Source organism: Argentina silus (assembly GCF_951799395.1).
Source record: "Argentina silus genome assembly, chromosome: 13".
In the NCBI taxonomy this organism is placed as follows: domain Eukaryota; kingdom Metazoa; phylum Chordata; class Actinopteri; order Argentiniformes; family Argentinidae; genus Argentina; species Argentina silus.
In genome coordinates this window covers 7,591,534-7,612,901 of record NC_139667.1, presented here as the reverse complement: position 1 = coordinate 7,612,901, position 21,368 = coordinate 7,591,534, and the positions used below count along the sequence as shown (strand labels likewise).

The window sequence follows — 21,368 nt, the reverse complement described above, 5'->3', positions numbered from 1 at the left end:
TTGATATGATATATTCTAGTATGCTGTGGCACGCAGATAACAATCATTCTCTATCTCAACTGCAGGAAGGACATCATTGAAACAGGGATGGTGAGTTGATGATGGTTATCTGATAAAACTTGGATACTTTGCACTCCGTGAATGGCCAAGCGGACATGATTCTACAATCAAGACCGTTGACACGATGTGGAATATGATTTATCTGACTGCAGTCAGTGTTTTATATATTCCCATTTTAATCTTTGATGCGTTCGTTTTCGCCGACAACTTCTATGAGAGGTCGGCGGTGCCCAGGGCTGGGGGTGCCCGCTTGGTGGCTAGAATGGACGGGGACGTTATAATTGGTGCCCTATTCTCTGTCCATCACCAACCCTCCGCTGACAGGGTTGCCGAAAGAAAATGTGGAGAAGTGCGGGAACAGTATGGGATTCAGAGAGTGGAGGCGATGTTCCACACGTTGGATCGAATCAATTCCGACCCAAACCTCTTGCCCAACATTACTTTGGGCTGCGAGATCAGGGACTCGTGTTGGCACTCATCGGTGGCTTTGGAGCAGAGTATTGAGTTCATCAGAGACTCTCTCATCTCTATCCGTGATGACAAGGATGGCTCCAAATGGTGCATTGAGGGAGTACCTTCAAATCAGCCACCTGCAACCAAGAAACCCATCGCTGGGGTCATTGGGCCTGGGTCAAGTTCAGTGGCAATTCAAGTTCAAAACCTACTGCAGCTATTCAACATCCCCCAGATCGCATATTCTGCAACCAGCATTGATCTAAGTGACAAAACACTGTTTAAGTATTTCCTTAGAGTGGTACCCTCTGACACACTTCAAGCCAGGGCCATCTTGGACATTGTCAAACGTTACAATTGGACCTATGTGTCAGCAGTGCATACAGAGGGTAAGTTACTCATGTTTCTTGATTAAGTCAATGTATGCAAGTAACAGGTGTGCCATCAATCTATTTGAAACACAATTAATGTTATGTTCGTTTCGGCCTCATCCCTCTGGCTGAGAGTCAGAGGAATCTGGATTGGTCTGGTCCTTGTACTTTCCTCATAAAATCATATTGTCCAAGTGGAACAATACCAGTCATTGGTCATAGGCTTAACAGATCCCGCAACTCTGGTCCACAGAAGGGTTCTTGAAGAGTTTAAAGTCAGTGATGAAAGGGCAATGTTCTTAATTCAGCTTTAGGAAGGAGAGGAGGGAATATCAATAAGCCTGAGGTCAGCCCAGAATGATGGCAGGCCAGGATGCAGAGGTGTCATTCTCTCAGACAGCAACCAATAGTATCAGTTCACATTATTAAATTACTTCATTTATGAACTGTTACAAAGAACATGACTTCAATTGTATTACACTGAAACCTTAAATGCTATTTTACATAGACAGAAAGGCATATTTTGGGTAGATTATATTTGGTATTTTATTAAGTGTTCAGTGCTTTTCAAACTGTTAGATTTTACAAATCACTACACTAGTGCAAGGGAACAACTGTGGATGGGTACACAGATGGACAAACAATAAAACATTGGGAAATCATATGAATGAATACAGAAATGCTGAAGCTAACATGTTGTGCTTTTTCATTTATAATCCAATTTTATTCCATGAAAGTAAATCATATAGCAATCAGAACTATTTCACCCCACAAAACTAATACTACTAAAGAAGCGGTATCTCTTGGAACAGTTTGTGTTGCCAAAGATATCGTCATCTTTTCTTGGTCTTTCCCAGCAGTATCACCATCAAATATTTACAACCTGCATTTGACCTCTATTTTCAACTCTAAAACAGCAGTAATAATTGATTGTGAAATGAATGTGCAATTCACTGCAACAATTCTTATCGGTTAGAAATGGTAGACACACTGTAGATGGTTGGAAATACTGGACGACTGTGTGTACTACATCCACAACAAATGTCTGTCCTATATTCTACTGAGGAGGTGCTGACAGGTAATCTGTCAAGCTGTCAAAATGACTGCATTCAAAGGTCATTTAAAGATGTATGAGGTCTTAAGATCTATCCTCACCAAATACTCTGTAGCGTTATGTAATTCTTATAAAATTAATTTATGTTATGTAGAGAGTTTCTGGATGAAATTCAGTTCTGATTCAACGAAATAGAACAGAATTTAGAGTTTTGAGCGCAAGGTTGAGCCAATCTTGGTTTGAGAAACTAATACGTCAGGTTCTGTGTATTGTTCTGCATGCAGTTAAAACAGCCAAAGTTACAGTATGGAGTGGATTATCGAAATTAAAATGTCTCTGGCAATGGGCTGGAATGACATCAGGTTCATAACTCTCGGATATGCATACTCAAAGTGCTCTGGTCTTTTTTGCTCTGGGACTCAGCACCAATTACACTTCTGTTGAATGTTAATTAATTGCCACAGAGAACATTTGAAAGTTTAATTTGTGAGAAAGACCGAAGGTTTAATGACACCCTCATTTGGATTGAACAACTGCAAGAGTACATATAACCTTTTTTGACATAACAAGATTAATACGGATAAGAATGTGTTCCGTGTTTTCCTCAGGTAACTATGGCGAGAGTGGAATGGAAGCTTTCAAGGAGCTAGCGTCTCAAGAGGGCCTGTGCATCGCCCATTCTGATAAGATCTACAGCAATGCCGGGGAGAAGCATTTTGACAGGTTGCTGAGGAAGCTGCGAGAGCGTCTGCCCAAGGCCCGAGTGGTTGTCTGCTTCTGTGAGGGCATGACCGTCCGAGGGTTGCTCATGGCCATGAGACGACTCGGGGTAGCAGGGGAGTTTCTCCTTATCGGCAGGTACAGTGTTCTTTTTCACAGACCTCAAATTATTATATATTTTTCAGTATCAGTCTCAGCAATAGATTAGTAGGAGTCATGTTCATGTATCAGATCATGCTGAACATAGAGGGCTGGTTTCCCGGACACAGATTAAGTCTACTCCTGAAAAGCATGGAGATTTGCCATTGAAAGTGTAATTAAATCCAGGACTAGGCTTGATCTTTGTCTGCGAAACCGCCCCTTTTTCATGTAAGTCACTTCAGTATTATGACATGAAATCGATTGCCATGACCATTGCCCATAACAATGTGCTGCCCCTTGAGGTCCAACCAGGTCCAGTGAGTTCAAATGGAACAGAGGTCATTATTCTAGCTGGAGTGTAGTTCCTCTGAAAGCAGAAGAAGCTTTGAGTCAGACTCACTCATGAATAATGCATCCGCCACAGCAAGTTCTGCCTCTCTCACTGTCAGATCACAGGCAGGCTGAAGTAATATGGGATAGCACCTCCGGCACAGGCTCACAAATGAAGACTACTGAGCATCAAAGCTGCTCGGTGTAGACATTCCCTCTTTGTTTTGTTTCAGCAAGGACGGAACTCGCCTTCAGCCCTGTCATGAACATTAGTGAAGTAACAGGTCAAAGGGGGTTACTCACTTCCCTGAGTCACTTCTCTGAATATAAGTATAGGCTTCACAGTCAAAGTCAAATGTGAGGGCAAGGAATGTGACACTTTGATGACTGATCTGTTTAAGTCTGATATCAATTCCAAAAGCCCTAATGACAAAAGCACAATTTTCTATAGAAGCATTGAAAGCAGCATGTTCCACAGTTCAGTTTGTGCTGCCTGTGAACTCTCCATTGAGGATAGGAGGACATCAGTTTGGTGCGGCTGGGGGGTTTTCTGGGTCAAGGAGACTACTGAAAAAGACTGTTTTTTAGAGCAATGCAGTAAGTGAACACAGCCCTGTGCCATGGGGCCTTCAGGATGCCAGTGTAGCTGGTCATCCATTCTGGGCTGAGAAGACATGTGGACCTCATTACTGTAATCTCAACAACAGAGGCCTCTTTTGTTGTACACTGACACTATTACAATGGCCTTTTACATTTGGCACATACACATTTTTCTTGACCATGTAACTAAGAGAGCAGACCATTGAATAATAGTAGTAGGTCGTACAGTCGATAACTACCTAGATGTAGTATCCCATGTAATTGTGATATGGCCCGGTATAGTATGTTTCAATTAAGGCTGGGTTGTTTTAATCTTTTTAGGTATTCACTGTCTATGCACTTCCATAATACTGCAACATGTTGTTCAGGGTTGAATCCAAAATGTACAGTGTAGATACAATACATGGTTTACACAGTAAATAGTGGTCTGTATGATTACTTCTACGTTCTGACGTCAGACCAGCAGGTTCTTGGCAAACAGTGTGTTGGAATAGGGGGTGCATGATGCTGTGAAACAGATGGCAAGATACTGTGTGTAGCCCCAGAGGAGGGCATTTGTGTGTCCATTCTTTTTTTGTGGGCTAACAAAATATGTGATGTGATGAGCATAGAAAAAGATACAATAGATTAAAATATGCATAAAATGCGAGGTTTCAATCATCTTTAAATCCACTATATTTTGATAGAATTTAATTACAAGCCTCAATCAGAACACTGAAATACCTCACTGGAAGTTTGTCTCGTCAGCGTTATCTCTTGAGAGTAGATTTAGAATTTAATAATATATCTAATCCCTTTACAAACAGTGTATCTGACTATATTACTATATATATATATATATATCTTTTCTGTAATCCTCAAAACAATACCAGCAAGTTCACTGTCCCTCTCTCTATTTCTCTTGATCACTGGTAACAGCAACTATTCCCCCCATTACCTCCAGTAGGCATTTGGGTCGTTGGCCCCAATAACAGTGTAGTACTTTGTGATAGGCCTATGCTCCTGATTAATTTGTGCCTGTGTCCTCTTCCGCTGCAGTGATGGCTGGGCTGACAGAGATGAGGTGGTGGAGGGCTACGAGCCGGAGGCTGTGGGTGGCATCACCATCAAACTGCGGTCTGCTGAGGTCACTTCCTTTGACGACTACTTCCTGAAACTGCGCCTCACCACTAACACCAGGAACCCATGGTTTCCAGAGTTCTGGCAGTACCGTTTTCAGTGTCGCATTCCAGGACACCCTCTAGAGAACACGAACTACGTGAAAAATTGCACAGGTAGCTTCATTGAAAAGACAATGACATTGGTTTATTCTTTAGGGTTGTTGATTGACTAACATTGTAAACTAACATCTAATTGGAGTTTTCTACTATCACTACAGTGATATCATATATTAGAAAAGTGATATCATATATTAGAAAAGTGATATCATATATTTTTTGTAAACTAGTAAAACCCTCAAATGGCTAAAAGCTTAGTAGAACTGGGACATGGTCTCTTATTTAGATAGACATTTTTTAGGGATGAAATTTCTATGCATCGATCCATACAATAACGTTAAATATGTTGTTGTTTTATTTTCATATCTTAAACACTCTCCCCGCTGACAAGAGGGTGACCTAGGTAAATTTAATTCTTATGGCGCATTGGCTGTCACAAAGAAGATGGCACCCACAAATACATTAACTAAAGCTCTTGATCACTTGAAACAATGCTCAATAAGCATGTTTTAAAAAAAAGAATGTCATCTATCACTTTTGTATTATTCCTTTTGAACAATATATTTACGTTTTCAAACTTCGGTTACCATTGCTGTGAAAATCCAGAGGCATGACTCATGTATCAAGTATTACCAATAAATCTATAAGTATGTTATGCACAAACATAATAGAATAAAGGTAAATGTAAATATAAATATAAATGATGCATGCAATAATTATACAAAAAAAAACATTTATGAATATGTACATCATATATTACTTCAGACATTTCGCATGAGTCAGGTGAATGACCGTTTATCTTCTTTTTTTTTTTTATGTAGCCTACACCCATTTTCTATTTTTTGCAAGAAAGACTTCTCTTCCTTCTCATTCACACATTTCAAGCACCAAGCTATTCCTATACTGTCTACGCTATTTTAAAAAACACTGTTAAGAGGGACGTTGATGATTTGTGATAATCATAGATATATAGAGATATAGAGTTATAGTGTGCTGTTCTGTTACTTCTATTGTTTCTTTGTATAGAGCTCCAAGACGGTGAGTGTATTCTCCTGAATGAACTTGTAAAGCACTTCACTCTGGCAATATACATAGAGGTCGACTGATATGTTGTCAAGGGAGAATCCAATGAGATTCTGATAGCTAGCAAGCAATCATTGATTACTAACTATATTCCAAAGGCTGCACAAAGACTGATATCATTAATACCTTGAAATTACATACCGCCAATGTATATCTGTTGACCTCTAATATATAAAGCTATTGGGATGTTTTTATGCATTGCAGTGAGAGCACAACAGCTGGTTTCTGTGCACTGTGTTCTCACATCCTCCTGGTTTTGAGATTGCTGTATAAAACATAGCCCAATAACATTTGAAGCAGTAGATGCCAACTGGCCCGTCTGCCCTATGCTGCATGTTCCTATGGACATTGGCCCAGTAATCTAAGCTACCACGGAGTTACTGTACACACTATGCACTAAGCAGTAGGTTCCCTCACAATACAACTAGTTAGTATTGGTTATTTTATGGTTTGTTTACGTTATAGTCATGATAACGTGTCCTCCAGATGAGACAAGCAAGATGGAAATGATTGACGACTTGTGACAATAGAATAGTGGTTGTCTGTATGCATGCAATGAAATACATTGTCACTGAAGCAAGGTGGTGTCAGACTCATGGATTCATGACAAGTACAGTAGGTGACCACCAGAAGATCACGTCTGAATGTACAATGCTCATTTTGCCTGCCACTACCTCGCTGGATTGATTGGTACTGTATGTGTTGGTTCACATTGGTGTCAATGAGATAAACCTGTCAATAAACATCTGACTAAAGAAGCCTGGGAACAAACACAAATGGATACTATGCAACCATTGTACCCCAAAAAGATTCTGAGCTAGATATTGTATGGCATAAACGTGGACAGTATAAAATATCATTTTGATTGTCTATTGTTGGCTAGAACCTCATTTATATCAGCTGTGTGCTTACATTGCTTTTAGCTTGTGTAATACTGAATCGATAGGGTGTCCTTGGACATAAGTGTGTATTATTCTTATCAAAATATTTAAGCTGGAAAAGTCAATTAAACTGACTAAGTCACATTAACCAGCCATGTGTGCCGGGCAAAGAAGGATATAAACCAACAGGGGAAGGGCGGAATACATTTGAATAACTTGTTTATTTCCTCTCTTAATTAGCGATAATATCAGCATAATGTTTACATGGAATTGAATGCGGAATTGAGAAAAAAAATGCATGGTCTTGCCATGGTAACAAGCATTCCTTTGATGTCTCATTTTAATGCTGCCTGTTTGTCGATGCACTCTCTCACTGAACAGGAGAATATTCATGGCCCCAAGAATAATAATATATCTCTGGACACCCTATCATTTCTTTGTAATGTGCAGACCTTGCAAATAGACATCAGATGACTGCTTAGACTGTTTCTTATCCAGCCTTGATCATACTGTACATCATATTGCATAACAGATTGTAATAGTATTGGATAATGCTTGTATTATGCTTGCAGCACTGAAAAATGCATTGCCAATATAGAACTTTCACTCACGGATGATATGATCATTAATAGATCTTTATCTTGATATCATGTTGAATATTGAATATCATGAATATCATGAATGTATTGGCAGGTTATGAAAATCTGGAGGACAACTATGTTCAGGACAGCAAGATGGGCTTCGTCATCAACGCCATCTACGCCATGGCACATGGCCTGCATGACATGCACAGCCACCTCTGCCCTGGACACGTGGGACTCTGTGAAGCCATGGACCCCATCGATGGCAGTCAACTATTGGACTTCCTGCTGAGGACCTCCTTCGCTGGGGTGTCTGGAGAGGATGTGTGGTTCGATGAAAATGGAGACACACCTGGCAGGTAGAGCAACTCTGCCTTTGTTGACTGAACTCAAATAGCAGGCAACTCAGTATGACTGCACTTTTCACAGCAACTACACTATTTTAGATAAGAGCATGTTTGTAGTACAGATACTACTATACAAATACATACATACAGATAACACTATACGTATACCAAGAGGTATTCTGCAACAATGAAAAATCACCAAAACGTCTGCCCCTGTCTATGACCATCAATGTTAATCTGAGGCTTTGTCTAAACTCTCAGATACGACATCATGAACCTGCAGTATGTGGAGCCTGGCATGTTCGACTACCTCACCGTGGGCTCGTGGCACGAGGGCATCCTCAGCATTGACGACTACATGATCCAGATGAACCGCAGTGAGATGGTCCGCTCTGTCTGCAGCGAGCCCTGCTCAAAGGGAGAGATCAAGGTCAGGAGAAAAGCCAAAGATTCTACAAGCATCAGTGTGAAGCAGTCTTTGTACTGTTTTGTTGGGTAATTATACACACGGTGCACCCGCAGGGTTATATCTCATGCATATCTCATACATAAATATCTTGTCTCTATGTCTTTCCACAGGTGATCAGGAAGGGAGAGGTGAGCTGCTGCTGGATCTGCACTGCGTGTAAGGATAATGAGGTTGTCCAGGATGAGTTCACCTGCAAAGCTTGTGACCTGGGCTGGTGGCCTGATGAAGAGCTAGAAGGTACAGCACCCCTCTTTTACCCTCTTTTTATGCTCTTATGTTTCTATAACATATCCACACAGCTATTGAAGGCAGAACATCCAGTTAGTTAGTTATTTACTTATAAATTAATTATTTGCCATAAATGATCATCTTGTACTATTACACCCATGTATATTATACCATTATATTGCCTATTTGCAATGAAGATTCAGATGGATTAAAGGCTATATTGCTTAGAGGTTGCACCCTTTCTGTTCCTCTGTAAGTAATTGAGAGCAGGTGCCCTATTCACAGAGGACACACCATCCCCTCTGGGCATAGGAGTCTGATTTTGAACTTGGTTTTTCAAAGTTATTTGGTTCCTCAATATATTTTAACCTGGCTGACATGATTCTCATAGCACTATTTCACAAACCTGTGCTGTCCTATTTCTAAAGGCTTCCCATGACACCTGAGAACCATTCATCATCCTTTACCACTTATCAGACAGCCCTACTTCACTTACTACTTCCCTGCCCTACTTTCAAAGGCATTTTTTTGCTGCTCAAAGACAAGGCATTTTCTTAACAGTTAAAAGTTTTATGCTTTACAGGGGCTGTAGACATTAAATGAAACACGCAAAAATGTTTACTGAACAAGGAGAACATTTTAAAATATATATTTGAAAACACTTGCCCCTATACCTGTATAGTAACACTGTAATTGTAACTTATTGTATCAATGTTATTATTATTACACAAGTTGAATAAGGTGTGTCCACTTGTGTAATAAAACAACAAACAGCTCAACTCAATCACAATGTAAATACAAAGCAGTTAGCAAAGTAATGTACTATGTAATAGCATGCTAATACATGCACATGTACATGTACATACATTACAAGCATGTACATTTATTACAATGTAATAAGTGAGAGTTACTACTGTACACAGCTAAAGCAGAAAATAAGATATGAATTATAGCTAATGTTATTAACTAACATTCAGCATTTGTTAAACGTGTGACTAGATGTTGAAGTGGTTTTGGATGCTTGGACTAGTCGTAAGCTGCAGTGATTTACTCCTGCTGCAGTGGCCTCCCCCTCCCCTGGCTATGCTCTGTATTCAAGCCTATCCCTCCCTGAGTAGAGAGGGGATTTATTTATAGTTGAGCTGAAAACCTACTTTAATACTTGGTGTGTTTTTTAAACAGGAAGCAAGCAGCGGTCACAGACTCAGATGGCTAGTTATGTGAAAGCACATGCTATCTATATCTTCATATAATTCATACTGAATTGTGCATATTCCACTCACTGTATCTTGGCCACTGTAATGGCAAAAAAAAAAATCAATGGTGAAATGTAGGTCGATTTTTTGCGTGAAAGTTCACACAACTGTCTTATTTGGATAATGAGACATACTGAGACACATTATTATTGCACTGTTTACTTCTGAGGCAGAGCGCCCAGCCAAGGAGCTCAATCATGAGGACCACACTTGTTCCCATATAGGGTAATAGACACCAGACTTGGTTAATTTAGCCCATTACAATACAGCTACAGGTAATGTCACTTGTTTTGCGTAAAAAACACAGTATTTTCATTTACTGTATTCTCATGTTTCTGTTTATCCAGGTTGTGAGCCAATCATCTTGCGGTACCTAGAGTGGGGAAATCCAGAGTCCATTGTCCAAGTGGTTTTCGCCTGCGTGGGCATCCTGATCACCTCATTCGTCACCTTCATCTTCGTGCTCTACCGCGACACGCCCGTGGTCAAGTCCTCCAGCCGTGAGCTCTGCTACATCATCCTGGTGGGCATTTTGCTGGGCTACATCTGCCCCTTCACCCTCATCGCCCGCCCCACTGTGGCATCCTGCTATCTCCAGCGCTTCCTGGTGGGGCTCTCCGCTGCCATGTGCTACTCCGCTCTAGTGACTAAAACCAATCGCATCGCTCGGATCCTGGCGGGCAGCAAGAAGAAGATCTGCACCAGGAAGCCCCGGTTTATGAGCGCCTGGGCCCAGGTGGTCATTGCCTTTATCCTGATCAGTGTCCAACTTACTCTGGAGGTCACCCTCATCATCATGGAGCCCCCTATGCCCATTAAGTCCTACCCCAGCATTAGGGAAGTCTACCTCATATGTAACACCAGCACCGTAGGCATGGTGGCCCCACTGGGCTATAATGGCTTGCTCATCATGAGCTGTACCTACTATGCCTTCAAGACCCGCAACGTTCCCGCTAACTTCAACGAGGCCAAGTACATCGCCTTCACCATGTACACCACTTGCATCATCTGGCTGGCGTTTGTTCCCATCTACTTTGGCAGCAACTACAAGATCATCACGACCTCCTTCTCAGTGAGCCTTAGTGTGACTGTGGCCTTAGGTTGTATGTTCACGCCCAAGATGTACATTATTCTCGCCAAGCCCGAGCGAAACGTACGCAGCGCGTTCACCACCTCTGATGTTGTGCGGATGCACGTCGGCGATGGCAAAATTGCGTGCCGGAGCAACAGCCTACTCAACATGTTCAAACGGAAGAAAAATGCAGGAAATGCCAAGTAAGTTCATATAAATCATTCCATCAGTCCTGCTCCTGAGTCACTCCTGGGATGCTGGTTTTGTGTTACAGTAATTCATTTTCTAAGAGCTCCTGTTACAGGGTATGCCAGATATAGGTCAGTGTTCAATTAACAGCACCCTTAACATTTGATCTGGTAGGTACAATTAAAACCAGCATACCCATGAGTGCTAAAGGACCACAATAAGGAAACACTGCACCACATAATTTGGATTCACTGTTCATTGTCTTTATAGTGAAATAAATTAATACAATCATCAGTAAGGCGTAATTGTTTAATGTATTATCAAAACAATATTTCACTTTCAACATAAACAATATTTCACCTTCAACATACTTTAGAGTAGCTGTTTAGAAATTCTGACATTTCTTTTTTACATGAACCAGAAATGCTGTTGTTGTCTCCACCTTTCTGGGTTCCTGTGAAATAACAGCCATCTTTATTCTGTTCATAGTTCTAATGGAAAGTCTGTGTCATGGTCTGAACCAGGTGCAAGACATCCTCCAAAAGGGGATCACATGTGGCACAGACTGTCAGTGCATGTGAAGAGACAGGAGGCAGGTTCCAATCAGATGGCTGTCATCAAACCCTTAACTAATACCTACCATAACACAGCCCTGGAATTCTCAGACCTCAGCACCAAGACTTTGTACAATGTGGCTGAGGAGGACGAAAGTGACCCAGTCAGATACAACCCTCCCATCAGTCCCCCCATGATGGCCTACGGGCAAATGCCTGCTAGCGGGCCTATGAAGGTGGAGGAGGTGGAGTTCTATACCCCTGAGCACCTGCAGCAAAACAGCATTTTGTCCCAACACGTCATCATGGACCACCTTCAGGAGGTGGTTGGAAAGTTCAACACTGATATCCCTGAGCTCAATGACATGATTAGTCTGCCTGAGTCTGTGAGTGTGGGCAGGCCTGTTTACCACCAGCCCCACCTCATTCAGCAGCACCAGGTCCTGCCCATGCAGCTCGACCCCTATGAGGAGGAGCCCACCTCCCCCATTGAGGAGGAGGAGGTGGAGAATGAGCAGTTTGGCCTTCTTCATGGATACATGTACGACAACGCCCAGATTCACGATGAGGAAGAGTTCGTTCAGATCAAATTAGCGATGGAGGATAATCTGGCCTTGATGCCGCCCTCCCCATTCCGAGATTCTGTGGGCTCAGGGAGCCCCTTTCCCAACTCACCCGTGTCTGAGTCAATATTGTGCACCCCTGTGACATATGCCTCTGTCATTCTGAGAGACTACAAACAAAGCTCTTCAACGCTGTGAAGGTGCACTGTAGATATTGTAGAATAAAGTCATTTTGTAGCTGTAGACTTGTATTGTCTATGTTTGGTTAATGACCAGTAAGAAATGGCAAACAATGTTGAGTAAGTAATTGAATGACTTGAAGATAATCATGGTTGACCCATGTAATACATGCGTCAATGTGTTTGTGTTTACAGGGTAACGCAACAAAGCAGAGAAAATAGTGAAATAATTTTCCCATTACAAAACTTTATTATTTCCATGTATACATGAGATGACTCTCTCAAACAAAGTTTTTAACTCGCTTTAGGCTTTGTGCATATTAGACAAGCAAAAAGCTAAGATTGTCTACTGTACTGTATTTATGCACTGAAGACATATAAGCGCCAGAGATTAGAATAGAGTGTAAAGTGCAGTGTACATTTGATCAACATTAGATATAACAACAACGATTGTGTTTGTGGATTGTTTTCATGAAGGCAAACCCCAGTTGCTTTAAATAGGATGGTTTACTACTAGACTCAGCAATTATGTACAGTACACACTGTGTATGCTTTGTTATAGAATTATAAGATTACAATATAGCTGCTGTAAACTTTTGAGGTGAATTTGTCCTATTATTTGCTCAAAACAAGTTTGGCTTCAAATTAAAAAATGATTTGAATTATAGGCAACTCAGCTATTTTCATTGTTGCCTAGATGCATTCTGAAAAAGCTAAATAGATTGTCACTATGACTGTTTTCATCAGATGAATTTAGAAATGATCGATGTTGCAGGTACTACAACAGAACTACTGTACTAAGAATGTAGAAACTAAATCCAGGAGGATATGCTAAAGTGCCACATTACAGTATGTTTGCCATGAAGATTTTTTTTACATTTCTCTTATTTCTATGATCTTGAGGTAATATTGTAGATTGTTGTTTGTATCTTTTATAAACAAAGTCCTTGAAATCCATAGCCTACTTGCTATAGTGTTTTAAGGTAATGTTATTATCAAAAATGTAATAGAATGTCATACGTTTTGTGAAGTTTTGTTTTGTGACTTGTTGAATGTATGGATTGTGCATCCTATTTTGGTACAGTATAACTATTCAGATGAGTTTTACAAAAATCATTAATACCTGAAGTTTCATTTACAATTTCTAAGCTTGTTGCTTCTAGTGCCTGTTTGGGTTGTGTACAGTATAATAAGTTTAGTATTAATATTCACTATCTATATAATGTGATGAAATAATGGCTGTTACTAGGCTATATAGGCATTCAGTAGCCTACATAGTTGAATAGACTTTAGTGTTCCCAGAAAAAGTTGGTTGTCGTTTACACACCGAAAGATATGTTTTATTAGAGTATATTAAATCTTTTTTTTTTACTTTAGTGTACTGTGTCATTCATGTCAGGTGACCGTGTTGGTGCAGATGTTTGATTTTTTTGGCTCTACTACATTCATACTGTTTCATGACAATTTATATTCACCTTTACACCATGTTGATTACTGCACAACAAATCCATTCAAAGGTGTATGTGTTTCGAATTATAAGACTTTGTTTCGATGTGGTAGTTAAATTCCGTGCAATGGAAGGTGTCACTCTCAGTACACCGATAGCACCTGTCTGCAGTAAAACGAAAATGAAATTGAAAATGAAATGAAACTTTGATACCTTACTCCATAACGCAAACGCAAACCTGACGTGGGGGACCTTTTTTTTTGTTATGGCAGGGGGTTCAGTATCGCTATGCACAGAGCACTTATTTAAAATATTAGTCGTTGGGGATTTAGGAGTTGGGAAATCTAGTATAATATCACGCTATGTCCAAAGAATCTTCAACGACCAGCACAAAGCATCGAGTGGAGTTGACTTCGCACTGAAAACCATCGAATGGGACAACAAGACAGTGAGGTTACAGCTGTGGGACATTGCAGGTAAAGTATGATTACTAGTAGGAAAGCATCCCATGCTTTAGATTTGTATTTATTACCGTTTATTTACAGTAAGTTAGAGAAAGGTTTACCCTAACCATGTGCCTAGAAATAGTTTATTCACAATAGGGATGCCTATAGCCTGTGTGCCTTCACAAAATAGGACTAGAGTGATATCTTGGAAGAGTATGCCATCGTTAATTTATTTGAGTAAATTGGCAGTCTGTCACTGCTTGTGTGAGTGTCATCTTCGCTCCTGACTTGTTTGACAACTTTTTTTTTGACAACTTTGTGATTTGTGGCAGTTCATTATCTTATCTAAGAGTCAAGTAATATCATTTCCAGCAACACCGAATTTCTAATTTTCTCGTGGACACTTTGCAGTAACAGTTAATGTCCTTCCCCACTGTTTTCACTGATCTCATCTAAGTCTTGGACAGTGTCCATGGAAACCTACCCACTGATTTTATTTTAGAAAATGATGGTTGTTTTTTTTGATTGAGGCTCTCTCCTTGTTAGCTTTACCTTTAGAATTATAGTTTGTCTATGGAGAGATAAAGATTTTGCTTTCTACATGATTTTCACCACACAGAGTAATGCTTGTGTTACAATGTTTTGTTAATGTACAGCTTCCCAATAAGGAGGAATGAAGAGAGCAGGTGACAACCCTTTTATTTTTCTTTCTTTATCAAGGTCAGGCGCGGATCAGGAACATGTCGAGAGTTTACTACAAGGAGGCAATGGGGGCATTTGTAGTCTTTGACATGACAAGGAAGGCTACATTAGAGGCTGCCTCAGAGTGGAAGCATGACCTAGATAGCAAGGCTAGATTGCCCAGTGGAAGCCCTATCCATGTAGTTCTCCTGGCCAACAAGTGTGACCTGACGGAGGGAAACAGGGAGCTGTTGTCTTTGATGGACAATTTCTGTAAAGAAAAAGGGTTCCTGGGTTGGTTTGAGACTTCAGCAAAGGTGTGTAAAATCTCAGGAATAGTAATGACATTTGCAAAGACCTAATACAGTACAATATGAGGATGATAACAATATAACCAGTGATTGACAACTTCTTCTGTGCAGTGAGCAAAATAAGTCCCCTTGAAAGACACAGGTGGTAAAACAATACAATGGCCAATAACAGTAATTTGAACCATTTGACAGTAAATTATGTGGGCAAGGGATCCATTTACACGTTGCACATCATGTGATGCTCAGTTTTGAACTTTAACACTTTAACAACACAACAATCTGCCCATAAAATGTGTGTGTAACCATTAACACAAATAATGTTAAAGTTCACAACATAGTTACTATGCTATTGGCTTTTGTATAGAAATCCACAAATCTGAGGTTTTAGGGGTTAATGAAACCACTGCCAGCTTGATGGTGTTATCTCTGGGTAGACATGGGTTAACATGATGGAATAGCAATACTGTACAGTCATCCTTTTTGAATAACCTCAAAAATGAATGGTTAAAGCATGTGCCTTTTAGAATGTTCATTATTTACCATGCTATTTATGTTCGACTTTTAGGACAATACCAATGTTGATGAGGCAGGTGCCTTCCTTGTGGAGCACATCCTGCTCGGTGACAGAGGCCTGTCCTGTGAAGAGAACCATGGTGACGGGATCAAAGTCACTCAGGCGTCGGGGGCAACACAGAGCCAATACCCCTGCTGTTAGCTCCGTGGAGACAAGGACTCATAGGCAGGCAAAGAGCCAGAGAACAGGGACAGCTGGGTACCTGCTCATACATTAAAACATGTTTTGCTGTTTGATAGAGCCTCGGTTGCACTACCAAAGTATTTTCCGTAGCATGCTCACTTACTGTGCTGTTCTGCATGTAAGCGTTTAGTGAGACTTGTCAATCAGTGTCATTATCATTGCACCCCTACATACAGTATCATAGGCTACTAGCACGCTCAGTCCTGAGTACATGGTCTTCGCGGGATGTCTCACAAACACCTCTGTGGAGACGATTGATCTCATTTCCTCTGCTAATCCACTGATACTGTCAGCAGGCTAATAAACAGATCAGCATGATACACAGTCTGCTGTGAGAAGGCTGCGACACTCCCTGTACACACTCAAGATTTACTCACATGAATGACCCACTGACATGTTATATAACAAGGATATACGGATAAAACATGCAAACAGGTTTTTAAAAGACTGACCAACAAGAACTGGGTTAGATCTATCCTTAATTTTACAGTATAAATGATAATCCCGTCATATTTTATAGCAGAAATGTTAATCGTCTTTTATGTAACTTGGATATCATTATATCAGCATGACCCAATTTGTGCAATGCTTTCTTGAAGAAATATCTGAAAATGCAACATACTGCTCCATCCTCTGGAGATCTGTGCTCTACATTGAGTGTGCTATATTGAGTGTAGAGGACTAGTCTCAGTCACTGTCTAGATGTAGAACATGTTCAAGCAAACATCACATTCTTCTGCTGAAACTTAGATTTTTCAGTATAAAAAAATGTATCCTTACCTGTGAGTTGTACAGTAGTGTGCCCTTTGCTCATGTTTGGTTTTGATTCACAACTGTCACAACTGTCAATCACTGACATTTAAATGTAACTGTGATTTTTTCATTTTTCATAATGAACTATATGTGATAATGAATTCAGATTCATTATATGGGTTATCTCAAAACACTATCCTGTGAAATATTATTCATGAAATCTGGCAGAAACTTGCACTGAGTCATTGTGCTCACACAATACAGAGGGAAGTGTTCTGTTCACAGTTGTTTTTCAAAAGGAATATTGATTCATTTACACCATGACTCATTTTTACCATATCTGAGAGAAACACAAAGCAACTTCAAGGCTTCTAATAATGGGCTCTTTAATGGGTAAATGGGGTGAAATTGAAACACTTGTTGAAATAGTTTAAAGTTATAAACACAACACACATTTAGTTAACCAATCCCAAGTTATGTATCTTCTCCCCACTATGACAACCTTCCTGTTTCACAGTTGATATGGCAACACTGTCATTGCTGCTAATTGTCTTTGTGTTTGTGTTTTGGCCACAAATTGTATTTTGTTTCTGATTTAGAGAAAATAAAGTCTTGACCCTTTCTTTTGCTGACATCCTGCATATTAGAGGGAAGTTATTTTTATACATCCATCTGTTCTTTGCTGTCCTGTAGTTTTACTTTCCAGTGTCCTCACTGTGCGCCTAGGGATCTGTTCTATATACTGGTTGCTGTGCCTACATTCAATAGCACTTGTCCACATTCAGGTTTCGGTGACTGAAGGTGTGTAAGCTACAGTATGTCAAGAACATGATATTGTGAAGATTTTCTTTACCTTGAACATTGTGATTGTCATGGCACCTTGATGTGTATATTCATCATGATCACTTTTGCAGCAGCATAGTCACAAACATGCATTATGGTAGTTTACCTCATGTGGTACAGTAAGTGAGCCTGAGGGAAAGTGACTGAGAAGTAACACAACTACTAAATATGGATATATGTCCTAGATACAGGAGACCTAGATTCAGGAGTCAAGCAGAGATGTTGGCCTAAATATCTTTCTCTGTGGACAAACACAGCTCTAATGCATAACTTTGATCATTGGCTAAGAAAAATGAGACAAGCTGAGATGTGTTTTTATTAGAAATCCATATGTGCAACCTATCCTATTGTATTTCATTATTTACAGTAATTCCCCTCTTTTCATTCACTCCCTCCTATTGCCCTGCTCTCTATGTTTCATGTACTGTACATTCATGATTTTATGACAAATTATAATTAGCTAGACGGAAGTGTCACAGCGGACAGTGCTGGCTGTAGACGGTAGATGGACAAACTGCCTATTGACAAACAGGCCAAGAGCACGAGATTGATGCCCCAGCCAAGCCTGAAAAGAGAGAGTTTGTGTGTGTGTGTGTGTGTGCGTGCGTGCGTGCGTGCGTGTGTGTATTTTGTTTGTTTATGTCCATGTCTAACCTGCTTAACTTATGTCATTGACAATACAAAAGCCTGCTGTTCACATCTATGTTGAAATGGAATGTCAATAGAATGAGGATCTTATGAAATATGAATTTTCAATAGGTGAATATCTGATATAATATCACTTATTTATGGTATCTTAGAAATGGTTCATGAATGATTACATTCCTTGAAATGATGACAGAGGAAATCCAGACATTTATTTCAATCAAATGCTTATCAGATAATTAATTTAATTCCATAATTAAGTTAAGGTCAGGCCCTTTAACAGTTTCCTTAAATTATGAGGTAGTATCTCTGATTAAACAGATTTATTGTGTCGCTCAGTTATGTATAGAGCCATGTCATCATGGAATGCCACCAGATATCCATTCCTCTCATGAGACTATGCCACATCCTATCACTTGGAAAGTGATTGAAATGCCCACTGAGCCACTGCCACAGACAGGGACATTCACAGAGTCTGATGGAGTGTTTGAAGTTCCTCTACAACCCAAGAGGAGGATTCAGCATATATCTAAACAACTATCATTATCAACTACACCTGGGCAAGAGAGTGACTGTGTGACACCCCCTATCACCTGCAAAGTGTGAGACAGATATTGAGCTGTCTAGTGAATTCAAACAACAGCCTAATACTTCCAGCACTGAACCCCAGAAAGAGACCGACATGTCTTGGGCCAGTGGAAGAGCCTGAATTGTCTGCTGGACTACAGCGAGAGACAGGGCAGTTTGGAAGCATACTAGACCGGCCTGTAAATTCTCAGCTCTAAATAGTACAAGCCTATTCATAGAGTGTGTCATCTGAGCTGTGTTTCTATCCTCTAGCTGTATCTCTGTATCTCTAGGACCTCTAGCTCTATCCAAACTACTACACCAGCCAGAGAGCTATTATGCACTGACTTTGATTGGAAGAATAGCAAACCTCTGGTCTCCGTATGAATATTTTTGAAATTGTCCACAGTAAATATGTGTCTCATTGACTTTTTACAATAGAAGATGCTGTATAGTTTGATGTAGTGAAAAATGCACACAATTTCATCATTGGCTTTAGAAGGTGGAAAACCCCTACTCACTTAAACCTGGCTGGTTAGATCTAATGGTTTGATGGTTCGGCTTCCCTTATTGACAGAGCATAATCAGCCTTACGAGGAGACAGTTTGAGTCTAAAGGCATGGTTGTTGCTTATTTTTGTTTTTGATAGACACAACCACAATTGTTCTCCTTTTCCCCCGACTGTCATTTAAGGGAAGAACAGCAGCAGGTTCCTTCACAGAAGAGGAGTAGAAGAGGATCCATGATGAGGTCATCTCTGAGCCCCCCCAGCAGTCAGAGAGGACCGGGCAGTCAGAGAGGAAGACACCTTCTGGGGAGAGTGACTGATGTGGCCTAGTTGACAGCATCCTCGACCACTACTGACATTTGGCATTTTATTGCATAAAAGATTATAATACAAATAATTAATTATTACAGTGTTGTTACAGAGGGATATGCCCATTTGTGACATAGTAGACTGGCAACACACTTTAACATTCAAACACTGTACCTGTGCCGTGGCACTGCTCGTTGGTCCATACTCCATAGATTCAAAGATATTGTGGAGGTCTTGGTGGTAGATATTATTGTATATACCACCATATTATACAGCCATATTATATTGTTGAAAGGTAAAGTGGTGTTGTTTTGCCAAGGACACAACACTATTTATCAGTAATAGAATGACAGCGAGATCTATTAAGTCTGTCGTCGGTCAGTGTACAAGGCAGGACGTCTCACTCGATAGAGACATCTACAAAGTAAATAATTAGGTTTGACTGCACAAAACTTGCACACCTGCAGGGAGATCAAAGCTCAGAGCACAGGGTCAAATCAAATCAAATTAATCAAATCAAATTGTAATGGTAATTTAATCCATGTAATGAAATGCTTTAGGTAAGCAACTCCTCAAAAATCAGACAATAGCAATAGCAATATCAATTTGCAGTGCAATGTTATAATAATAACAAAATGAGGGAACAATAATAATAGCATAGTCAGCGCCTTAGACATGATGCCAGCAACCCTCCAGTCACCAGCTCACATCCAGCTCCCTCCTGGGGTGGGGATCAAAACAATGACCCACAGATTCCTGGCTGGCCTCTAAGGCTACATGCCTCCCATATTGTTCATGTCTTTGAATATACAATACAGTATACAGTACACAATGGACCAGCTGTTGTGTTGCTGTCCATGGTGCTGATTTTCTTACATTTCGGCTTGAATCTAAAACCCTCCATACATTACAACTGGCAATAACAACTGTTTTGAGAGGAGAGAGGACTTACGATCTCTCTAAGATGTGCTCTGTGGAGCTTGTGTTGAGTAGACAGCACTGTGTGGTCAGGCCCAGGACACAGTGATGGCTCATGCACTTGTCTGTGTGTAACACAACGTGTAAGAGAAGATGAGAGAGAGGAAAGAGGGAAGGAGGAATGGGGATTCTGTTGGTGTTAAAAGGCAGAGCCTGAGCAGGATACAGAGCTGGAGGGAGATGGTGATCATAACAGCTACATCTTAACTGTCCCTCCTAAAGACCTCTTCATCTCCACTACCCCCTTGTGCAAGTTTCTCTCCTGAAAAACCCCCCCAAAAAAAACTAGCATAGATTACTTTTTCTTATGATGACTGATGGATAGATGATTCACTCACTTAGACAAATGTATTTGTTGTAAATCGCTTTGGATAAAGGCGACTGCTAAATGCCATAAATGTAAATGTAATGGAAAAAGGAGAGGAGAGTCTAAATGTGATGCACCAGCACAAACATCAAGCTGTACAAAGCCCACCTGTAGTACAAATTAAATCACACTCCCACGTACAATATTTCCACTGGATTATCTCATTGATACTACCAACAGTCATCAAAAGATCATGATCCCCTTTATGTTTTTGTTTTTATTAATGGAGCACAATGAGGGTCACTGGTTGATGGCAATGTTGGTCAATTGTGCCATCTAGTGTCTATTTTGTTCACTGCTCTCTGTGAGTGTGCGTCTGAATGTTTACACCAATCCAATACTTTTAGATCTGAGGGGAGTGAACAAGTATAGTATTTGGGGAGAAGGCTACATAATCGTTACTTAATT

The 21,368-nt window shown here is 40.3% G+C and overlaps 2 protein-coding genes across 2 annotated transcripts; both read left to right on the top strand.

Annotated features, from left to right (window-relative positions):
* Nucleotides 1-184: 184 nt before the first annotated feature.
* grm1b (glutamate receptor, metabotropic 1b) lies at nt 185-12,367 on the top strand (the record flags this gene model as incomplete). The annotated part of the gene is made up of 8 exons (XM_083684166.1): nt 185-902; nt 2,547-2,796; nt 4,768-5,003; nt 7,604-7,850; nt 8,100-8,268; nt 8,418-8,544; nt 10,139-11,066; nt 11,542-12,367. The coding sequence occupies 8 exons, from the start codon at nt 185-187 to the stop codon at nt 12,365-12,367; spliced, it is 3,501 nt and encodes a 1,166-aa protein (XP_083540292.1).
* Nucleotides 12,368-14,057: 1,690 nt separating this feature from the next.
* Nucleotides 14,058-17,355, top strand: rab32b (RAB32b, member RAS oncogene family). The gene is made up of 3 exons (XM_083684167.1): nt 14,058-14,271; nt 14,962-15,239; nt 15,799-17,355. Exons 1-3 carry the CDS (start codon nt 14,061-14,063, stop codon nt 15,946-15,948), a joined length of 639 nt encoding a protein of 212 aa, XP_083540293.1. The 5' UTR covers nt 14,058-14,060; the 3' UTR covers nt 15,949-17,355.
* The last annotated feature ends 4,013 nt before the right edge of the window (nt 17,356-21,368 follow it).